Source organism: Vulpes lagopus, chromosome 14 (assembly GCF_018345385.1).
Source record: "Vulpes lagopus strain Blue_001 chromosome 14, ASM1834538v1, whole genome shotgun sequence".
In the NCBI taxonomy this organism is placed as follows: Eukaryota; Metazoa; Chordata; class Mammalia; order Carnivora; family Canidae; genus Vulpes; species Vulpes lagopus.
Window position 1 is genome coordinate 10,647,000 of NC_054837.1, and position 11,113 is coordinate 10,658,112.

Consider the following 11,113-nt stretch of genomic DNA (forward strand, 5'->3'; position numbering starts at 1 on the left):
TCAAATAAATAAAATATTTTAAAAAATAAAGTGTGTTTACTGGTAGTATGTAGTTGGGTCCTGCTTTTTTATTTAATTTTTTATTTAATTCTAGTTAGTTAATTTTTTTTCTTTAGATTTATTTATTTATTCATTCAGAGAGAGAGAGAGGCAGAGAGTGAAGCGGGCTCCATGCAGGGAGCCCGACGTGGGACTCGATCCTGGGTCTCCAGGATCACGCCCTGGGCTGCAGGCAGCGCTAAACTGCTGCGCCACCGGGGCTGCCCCTAGTTAGTTAACATTAGTGTAGTGGTTTCAGTAGAATTTAGTGATTCATCATTTACATATATTACCCAGTGTTCATCATAACCTTTGCTCTCCTTAATACCCATCACCCATTTAGCCCATCTTCCACCCACCTTCCTCTACAACCCCTAGTTTATTCTGTATCATTAAGAGTCTCTTATGGTTTGCTTCCCTCTCTGTTTTTTTTTCCTTCCCATATGTTCATCTGTTTTGTTTCTTAAATTCCACATGAGTGAAATCACATGGTATCTGTCTTGCTCTGACTTATTTCGCTTAGCATAATACACTCTAGCTCCATTCACATCATTGTAAATGGCAAGATTTAATTCTTTTTGATGACTGAGTAATATTCAATTGTGTATATATACCCTATCTTCTTTATCCATTCATCAGTCGATGGACATTTGGGCTCTTTCCATAGTTTGGTTCTTGTTGATAATGCTGCTATAAACATCGGGAGGTAAGTACCCCTTCAAATTTGTATTTTTGTATTCTTTGAGTAAATAGTACAATAGTCAGAGGTTGTTTTATTTTTAACTTTAAAAAATATATATTGTATTTATTCGTTCATGAGAGACACAAAGAGAAAGGCAGAGACATAGGCAGAGAGAGAAACAGGCTCTCTGCGGGGAGCCTGATGCAAGACTTGATCCCAGGACCCCAGGATCACAACCTGAGCTGAAGGCAGATGCTCAACCTCTGAGCCACCCATGTGCCCCTATTTTTAACTTTTTGAGGAACATCCATACTGTTTTGCAGAATGGCTGCACCAGTTTGCATTCCCACCAGTAGCATAAGAGGGTTCCCCTTTCTCCACATCCAACAACAACATCTGTTAACAACATTTCTTAACACAAGAAAGAATGACTTGGTTCCAAAGTAGCACAAGGTTCACATTTTTACTGCAATCTTTACATCCTGGTGCTATTTTTTTTCAACAAGATACCTCTTAAAAATGGCAGTGTTCATAAGTACAAAAATTGTTATATCCAGCAGGTGGTGTTCTACATAGTTAATAAGAGAATTCTTCATAAAATTGATTTCCAAAAATGCATAATGTCTGATAATTACCTCAAAGGCCAAAAAATGAGCAGAAATAATCATTGGTTAATATTTGGCTTTGAGAAAGCCAGAAATGATTCAATTCCAAGAAATAAGCCACAATGATAAAAGATGTCATTAATATACTATATGCCTTTTAAGCCAAAGCAAACTTTTCACCTCAAGATAGTTCTGGTTTTTACATTCTTAATTCCCTTTGTCCAGGACAGGACTTCAACCTAAGCTATTATTTGACTAGAGTTCCTAATGCACAGTCATCCTCCACAGTATGTTTTCATTACAGTACATAAATTGCAAAATGGCAAATGTCTAAGTCAGTTATAAAGAATTTATAGCATAATGAATGCCAATTTACAAAAACCATCAATAGACTTCTGTGCCAAAGCCTAAAAGTTGCTGCAGTAAAAGTCAAAACTAACATGATTCTTTGATATGCTCAGACTTTATTTACTACAAATTATTGTCATAAAAAAAAAAAAAAAACAGAAAAGAAACCTTAGTAGATCCCTCCAAAGCTGTGTAATTTTCCAAATGATTCTCCTCGGGTTGTAAGAGCCTGTTCATTCTTTCAATTCTTTTTTAGTCGTTTAGCTTTTGCAATATTTTCTTGACGTTTTTGCTTCTTCTTTTGTTCCTTTTCCCTGGTCTCAATCATCTTGGCCAATTTCCAGGGCAGCATGGCATTTGCTAGAAACAATGAAATAAGAGCCAAAACAACTGTTGTAAGGAAGCCATATGGGTCCTGTGCAGACCATTCCACAACATACTCAGCCCAAGCATTTAGAGCAAACATCCTTCTAAGTCTTATGTTTGAGTCACAGTGATCTCCAACTTTGTCCTGAGATTATTAGTGAGCCGATTACAATTTCGGTTGACCCTTGGCTGCTTGTCTTCTTTGGCTCTACCATACACTTGTGAGACAAGGTTTAAATTCTGTATCTTCTTTCCGCAAGGTGTCCCCTGGACTAGATCTCCAAACCAGATGCTCTCGGCTCCTGAAGCTGCAGCTGATGATACTTCACTAGTATCAGCATGTCCCTTCCATCCTTTGTTTTCCCGCTTGCTCATTCTTCCTTCTCTACTCTATCCAGCCACCGCCCCTCAGGGGCCGTGTTCACCCACCCTTCAGCCTCCAGCACGCCTCAGGTCTGCCTGGAAATGGTTGCCTCTGCTGGGTACTGGGGCAAAACCACCTACCTCTCCTACATCACAGCTGGGACCATGGGCTCAGACCCCTTAAGAGGCCATTATTGATGGCCCATTATCTTGCTACTTATTTTCTATTTGTCCCATCTGTTCTTTGTTCCTTTCTTCCTTTTTCTGCCTTCTTTTAGAATATTTATGAATCCATCATAAATCTCCTTTTGTTGGCTTAACTTTTTTAATTGAGGAAAAATCCATATAATACAAAATTCCCCATTTTAACCATTTCTTATTAGATTTTATTTTTAAGTAATCTCTACCCTCAACAGAGGGCTCAGAGATCAAGAGTTGCACACTCTACCCAATGAGACAGCCAGGCGTCCCACCATTTTAAAGTGCACAATTCAGGGGCGTTTAGCACATTCTCCATGTTGTGCAACCATCCTCACTAATTACAGAACGTTTTCATTTGCCCATAAAAGAAATCCCATAGCCATCAAGCAGGCACTCCTTATTCTCCCTTCCCCAGTCTCTGGCAACCACGAATCTGCTTTGTCTCTACCAATTTGCCTAATCTGAGCATTTCATATAAATGGAATCGTACATGGCCTTTGTGTCTGGCTTCTTCCTCTTAGCATGTTTTCAGAGTGCATTCATGTTGTAGCATGGACCAGTAATTCTTTTTATAGCTAAATAGTATCTCATCGTGTGGATATACCATTTTGTTTATCCATTTATCAGCTGATGGACATTTGAGTGTTGGCTTCTCTTGTTACTTCTGAGTTGTTTGGGATTTATATATCTTTAATCTATTACAGTCTACCTTCAAGTAATATATCACCTTTAATGTAAGAATTTTATAATAGTATACTTTCCTTTCTCCCTTCTTGGTCTTTATGCTAATATTGTCATGCATTTTACTTTTACATATGTTAGAAGCCCCATAACACAATCTTCTCTCCTTTGTGTAGATAATAGATTTCCATCTGGTATACTTTTCCTAATGCCCAAAGGATGTGCTTTAACATATTTTGTATAGCAGGCCTCCTGGTGATGAATTTTTTTTTCAGCCTTTGTAGGTCTGAAAACATCTTTATTTTGCCTTCATTTCTAATAGATGCTTTTTCTCAAGTACTGCATATTAGATTAACAGGTTTTTTTTCCTTTTCTGTCAGTACTTTAAAGATGTTACTTCACTATCTTTGTGCTTGCACTCTTTCCAATGAGTAATGTCATCCTTAACATTGTTCCTTGATGATGACATTTTTTTTTCTCTAGCTGCTTTTTAAGATGTTTTCTCTTCACTGGTTTTGAGTTATGCTATGCTTTAGTATCATTTTCTTCATATTTCTTGTACTTGAAGTTCATTTAGCTTCTTGGATCTGTGGGCTTATAATTGCTCATCAAGTTTGGAAAGTTTTTGGCCATTTATCTCTTCAAATGCTTCAAATAATTTTTCTGTCCCTATCATCACCTCTCCTTCAGGGACTCTAGCCCCACATAGATTAGGTCACTTGAAGCTGTCTCAGTTTTCTTCTTTTGTAGTTTTTTTTTTTTTTTTCCCTCTACATTTCATTTTGGGTAGTTTCTATAGTTATGCCTTAAAGCTCACTAATCTTTTTTTTTTTTCCAGCAGCATCTAATCTGCTGTTAATCTCATCCAGCTATAAGTGCAATTTGAAGTTTCTTCCTTTTCCTTCTTTCTCCTCCCTTCCCTCCTTATATTTTTAAATCATCCATGCCTCTTTTTTCTTTAAATTAAGATTTTATTCATTTAGAGAGAGAAAAAGAGAATGCACAAGTGGGAGAAGGAGCAGGGAGAGGAAGAGAATCTCAAGCAGACTTCATGAGAGCAAGGAGCCCAACGCAGGGCTCAATCTTACACCCCTAAAATCATGACCTGAGTCAAAACCAAGATTCAGACGTTCAGCCTGCCGAGCCACCCAGGCACCGCTTCCTTAATTTTTTGAATATATGAAATAGTTAAAATAATGTTTAATGTCCTCTGCTAACTGTAACAATTGGGTCAGTTTAAGATCTGCTTTGATTATTCTCATTATTGATTGTGCTTTTCTGCCTTTGCATGCTGGTAATCTTTGATTGGATGCCAGAATTTTATCTTGTAAGGTGCCGGGCATTTTTATTTGCCTATAAATCTTTTTGAGTTTTGTTCTAGGATACAGCTAATTGAAAACAGTTTGATCCTTTCAAGTCCTTTAAAAAATTTTTTTTTTATTTTTATACTTTGTTAATTGGGTCCTGATCAGTGCTCAGTCCAGGGCTAATTATTTCTCATTTATGAGGCAAGATTTTCCTGGATATCTTATTTTTTTTATTATTATTCTTTTTGTTTAAAAAAGTTTTTTAATGCTTTAAAATCTGTTTTTATGATGCTTTGAGTCTTGGGGCCTTGCTGATCCTGGAGACTGTCCTCCCAGAGTTGGTTAATTCCTAGACAGTAAACAATTCACCTGCAGAGCATGCCTTTTGTATACAAACTTACTAATCAAACTGTAATTCCAACCACCTTTACCTAATTCTGACACAACAAACCAGTATTTTCTCTAAGTCATGCCAGTGCCAGGTTATGGACAACTAGGACCACTTCTGTAGCCAAGAACCCTCTGAATTTATTTGAATTAACCAATTCTAAGCTTACTCAAACTTGCTTACCTTATGTTGCCCATTCTTTTTTCCATGGAAACCACAAGGGCTCTGGGTCATGCTCTCTTCTTACTCCTACTGTCTTCTGATCTACTCTGGGGCTTTTTCATGTGACCTTGAAAGGCATGGCATGCTCCCTCTTCTTGGAAATTGTAATCATATTCTTTCAAGGCAGTTGTCTCCATGCCTGTCACTTTACTACACCTAATTAAAACAAAATCCGTATACATTTTCTTTTTTTAAATTTATTTATTCATGAGAGACACAGAGAGGCAGAGGCTGAAACACAGGCAGAAGGAAAGCAGGCTCCATGCAGGGAGCCCGATGTAGGACTCGATCCCAGGACCCCAGGATCACGCCCTGAGCTGAAGGCAGACACTCAACTGCTGAGCCACCAAGGTGACCCCCTTGGTACATTTTCAAAGAATGGTCTACCCAGTATTTTTTTGTTTTTGGCTGATGGGAACAGGAACAATTCCCAGTCTTGTGTAATGCCATGCACGGTTATCCTTAGTAATTCTTTCCCTGACCCTGATTAGTTTCTTCACACTCTCGTGCTGACCAGGATTCTGAGTACTCAGGAGGACCCTCCCACAGATCTCCTAGGTGCTCATGCAGCTTTATTCTGGCACTCTGTCTCATGAACACGAGCTGCCTCAACCTCTCCGAACTCCTAGCTCAGACCTTTCAACCTAGGTAGATTGATAGGGTCCACTTCAGTTTCCCCTCTCTGTTCTACTGTCCAGAAACTCTCACAAGGCAGTAATAAGTCCATCTCATTTGTTTCCCATCTTTTAGAGATTGCTTTCCTTCAATGTTTGAATTTTGTTTAATTTTCAGGCATGAGACTAAATCCAGGCACTGACCTCCTTTTGACCAGAGGCAGAAAAAATTCCTACATGTTTTTTTAAGCTTATGGAATACCCAGTAGGTGAGCGTAGAGATTGAGATTGTATCAATGAATGAACTGAATCTAAACCCTCCCTTGTATAGGTAACAAACAAGAGGCCTGGAGCCAAGTGGTAGTGGAGGTAATCAGAACCAGAATCCATCCCTTAAGTCTTAGTCTAGCTTTCTGACATCACTTTCTGCTCTGTATCTTATCTTGCCAAGTTGTTTCCCATTTTAGACTAATATATTTTCAAACAAAATACGTTTTTAAAAAAGAGAATGTGCTTCAATATTTAGACCTCCATGTGATCTTGAGATTGCTCCTCCCCAACCATGGCAAAAACTTGGAAGCTTTTTCTCTAGAGGGGGTAGGTTTCTGGGTAGGGGGCCTTCCCAGATCTGGAAGACAAATGAATCTGGGTGTACTAGAAAGCTGAAGCTCCCTAGTCCTCTTTCTTCACTGAGCTCCCACAAGGACAGCAATTCAAGGTAAATCCTCCAGACAGGAGACTAGAAGTTTCTTTCAGGGAACCTGACCAGCCCAAGAGGAAAGTCCTAAAAGTAGTATGGACATTAGGGATTTATCAAAAAAAGTTCAATCAGCTCAACTTACAAACACATATTCTTAATATCCCACCTGTAAATATAAGCAGGCTACCAATGATTGCCAGGCAGCTAAGGAAAGTCTGTAACATGAAAGACAAAAAAGGAAAACAGAAAAAGGAAGGAAAATATCATGCAGGAAGATGAAAGCTACAGCAAAGTATATTAACGTCCTCAGAGATAAGATACTGCAATCATGGACCAAGTTCCTAATTTGGGGAAAAAAACAAAAAAAGGAACACTTAGAGAATCAACTTGGGAAATCTTCCATAAAGATTAAAAACAAGAAAATGGGAGGTGGTAGGGATAGAAAAAATAAGAAAACAAGAGACTGTGGAGGCCAAGAAAAATCAAGGCCATTCCACCTCAAGTTTAGCATTAGCACAAGTACAGCCATCTTAGGACCCTGTGAATAAGAACTGAACTTTATAGGAAAAACTGCAGAATGTCCTCCATGTCCTCTGCAGATAATTCTATATCAGAAAGACAACAGCTCAGAATTGCCCTCGGCAGAGAATCCCATATCAGAAAGACAACAGGGCCCACACCCTTGGTAGCAAGTCCCATATTAGAATGAGAACAGAGCTCAATGCCCTTGAAAGCCCCACATCAGAATGTAAACAGAACTTGAGAAATTCCTCCACCCCTTCTGAAAATCCCCTAGACCAGCCTATAAAAAAACCAGCTGTAACCCACTTCGGGGTCCAAGTCCCTGCTCCTTGGACCCTGAAGTGGGTATACTTGGGTATACTTGGACCCAAGCTCGAGCTTGCTAATAAACCCTCGTGTGCTTGCATCGGTGTCGGCTCCTTGGTGGTTTCTCAGATTCGCAATCTTGGGCAAAACAAGATAAGTCCAAGAGATCCAATATCTGAAGAACAGGACTTTCAGAAAGAAAAGCCAGAAAATTAAAGGAAGGAAATCATTAACAACTAATGCAAGAAAGTTTCCCAGAAGTGAAGGACCAGAGTCCATTTTGAAAGGGTTCAACAATAGCCTAGCACAATGCATGAAAACAAATCATCACCAAGACAAGTCCCTGTGAAATTTCAGAACACAGAGGACAGAATGGAGAGTCACATACAAAGAACCAGGACTCAGAATGGCCTGTCTCCTCTAACAGCAACACTAGCTGGTAGGTGAAGAGTAATGCCTTCAAAATTGTAAAGGAAAACAAATTCCTAACTAGAACTACACACTTGATCAACTAGGAGAGGAGACATTTTTCAGACATGTGATTCTCTCAAACTTTCCATGTACCTGTTTTACTGCAAGCACGCCATCAGAATGAGGTAATAAACCAAAGGGAAGAGGTTACACAGAAAACAGGAGATTCAGCTTGGAAGAACCCATAATGACAGCAATATATTAGGCACAAGGGAGAGCCAGTCCAGATAGATGCAGGTCAAGAAATTGATGAAACAGGGGTGCCTGAGTCAGGTAAGCATCTGCCGTCAGCTCAGGTCATGATCTCGGAGTCCTGGGATCTGGTCCTGTGTTGGGCTCCCTGCTCAGTGGGGAGCCTGCTTCTCCCTCTGCCCCTTCCCGCCTTGTGCAGTGCTCTGTCAAATAAAATCTTAAAAAGAGAGAGAAATTGATAAAATGGAGGATGTTAAAGTCCTTAGGGGAACTCATGTTGAGTTAGTGACAAGTGGACAGAAAACTAAGTTAATAACTAATAAAATGCAAGAAGAGGACTAAATCTAGGGAAAACAAAGTTCTGTAGGGAAGATAATCTCATTCACTACATGGCTCAGCTTTGATTTAAATACCCAGTTATAGTGCAAACACCTAATAGGATTTAACTAGAATTGTATCAGGGAGATAGGTGATGTGGAGTATATGCATGGTGGGAAGGCGCACGCGTGTGCGCGCGCACGAGAGAGAGAGAGAGAGAGAGAGAGAGAGAGAGAGAGAGAGAGAGAGAGAGAGGTCAAAAGATAATGCCTAGGGGCTTCTGGGTGGCTCAGTCAGTTAAGCAGCTGCCTTCAGCTCAGGTCATGATCTCAGGGTCCTGGAATCGAGCCCCAAGTCGGGTTCCTAGCTACTCCCTCTCCTGCTCTCCCTACTTGTGCTCTCTATCCTCTCAAATAAATAGAATCATAAAAAAAAAGAAAAAAGATAATGCCTAAAATGCAAACATCAATAAACAGCCATGCACACGTTTAAACTAAGACCTGGTAGCAAATACAAACTTACCAGCCAACAGCTGAAAGGGAATACTGCAAAGCAGGGAAAATGAGGAAGGGCAGGTAGGATAGGAAGGTTGTTTTTCATAATAAACCTCACAGAACTATTTGCTCTTTCAATGCAAAATATCAGATTTTCTTCCCAAAATACAGGATATAAAATTGTTTACAAACCTATGTTGTTCATTTTTAAGTTTCCAAATTTTTACTGTGAATGTTTAATTAAAAACAAAACCATAAATGGGTACTCTATTCACTATTCAGGATTTAGGTAAGATTAGAGGTGGTTTTTACTGGGTATAGAGTCAGGTAAGACTGGTATTCCTCCATGGTTCCCAAGGTAAGCCTTACCTTGTCAGCTTTCAGATCCAGGATGTAATTCAGGTGTTAAGTATAATGTGTTATTTAAGTCTTATTTGCTATAAAGTATAATATACTTTAATATACTATAATATACGTTGTGACCATACTAAAGTAACATATTCCAGTCCAGGATATCACAACATGGCCTCAGGTCTGCTGAATCAGATCTACCTAGATCGGGTGCCAAGGGGACTGCTTAACATGTAGATTCCTGGGCCTTTCTCCAGACCAATTAATCAACAATCTCTAATCACAAGGGTGGGCCTTGTGATCTTCATTCTAACAAGATCCCTAAACTGATGTTGAAAAATACTGCTCTCACTCACTATAATCATTCAATAGTATTCATTAGTAATAAGCCAATAAATCAATGTCTGTAAATCGAAGTCAGCAGCAAGGAAGAGGGAAAGGAATCCACGCAAGGTAGTGGATATCACAAGGTCTATGTGAAAGAATTCCACTTACAAACACAAACACTTCAGAGAAATTCCACTCCATAACTAACTCAATGTTACAGTTTTATCAGAAACAGTACGTTAAACTCTTGGTCAAAGCTAAAACAAATGGATTCTAACTATTCACATTAAGATCATTTGAAATGGCCCTCAGGCCAGGATCCCCTCTACTGGGGTAGCACAGCCTGCAGGGCCATTAGCATTCATCCAATGTGTCAGAGAAGCTGAGGGCACTGGAGCAAGAGGCACAGGGTTTGCTCTGGTGGATGGGTCTCTGAAGCCTTACTTCTGTGCCAGCAGTATCTGACCGATACTCTTGATACTTATTCTTTAGTTCTTTATTACAAGCATATGCAAGGGCTGTTACATTGAGGTAGTATCATGATTATAAGATAGAGCTTGTTAGAAAATCCCTACTTGATGCCTAGAGTTAATAGATATGTTGGATTTTCTTCTTCCTCTTTTATTACTTAAACGTGTCCCATGAGCAATGTTCTCAGGTCAATTAATCAATCAATCCCTTTTCCTCTTAGTTTGTTGAAGTTCATCCTTACACTGAACCCCTGGCAAGACCTCTTTTCAGTATTTGACTTCAAGTTTGCTTTTCCAACTTGTGTTTTTGTCAGCTATTCACTTTACATACCTTGTCCTCTCTACTTTTGTTCCATCAGAAACCATGGCTGTGCCATTGCATGCTGAGATGCTCTAACAAATGCGTAAGAATCTGTCCCTGCTAATCACCACAAAACTGCTTATGAAGCCAATGTAGGAGCCACATATGTTGGCCACCAAAATTCTCTAAAATTATCTTTTAATATTAGATTACTTTTGCCAAATGCAGAACCACTAGGGTTTCTAGGCTACAAAGATCAGAATGGTGGGCTTTTTCATGGGCCAGGAGCACCCATGCTGGGTTGTTTAAGCTGAGCTGATGACATCTCTATAAAAGTTACCTGAACAAAGCACCATGTAAGTGTTTGTGTCTGAAGACCAACAAGACATCTGTGTGTTCTCAGTGTTTTTCTGAGGGTTTAGCCAGTAACTGGCCTGGAACAGTAGCTTAAAATCTTATCAGTAACTGTGCTATTTCAAAGTACTGGCATTCTCCCAGGATAGCCTCCTGGGTGTCAAAATTTAACCTGCTGCCAAAGCAAACAGAACACCAAACTCCAAAATGAACACACAGTCCTTATTTTTTCAAAAAGAAAAACAACAGGGGCACCTAGATGGCTCAGTTGGTTAAGCATCCAACTCCTGGTTTTGGCTTAGGTCATGATCTCAGGGTCATGAGACTAAGCCCTGCATCCGGCTCAGCACATAGCATGGAATCTACCTGGGTTTCTCTTTCCCTTTGCTCCACCTCTGGCCACCCTAGCACTCACATACATGGACGCATGTGCTCTCTTTCTCTAAAATACCTAAATCTTTAAAAAAAAGAAAAAGAAAAACAACAACAAA

The 11,113-nt window shown here is 39.5% G+C and overlaps 1 protein-coding gene across 1 annotated transcript; it reads right to left on the reverse strand.

Moving 5' to 3' along the window:
- Positions 1 to 1,170: 1,170 nt before the first annotated feature.
- Positions 1,171 to 4,233, reverse strand: LOC121475255 (small integral membrane protein 15-like). Its single transcript, XM_041728389.1, has one exon. It carries the CDS (start codon positions 2,138 to 2,140, stop codon positions 1,916 to 1,918), a length of 225 nt encoding a protein of 74 aa, XP_041584323.1. The 5' UTR covers positions 2,141 to 4,233; the 3' UTR covers positions 1,171 to 1,915.
- Between the last annotated feature and the right edge of the window lie 6,880 nt (positions 4,234 to 11,113).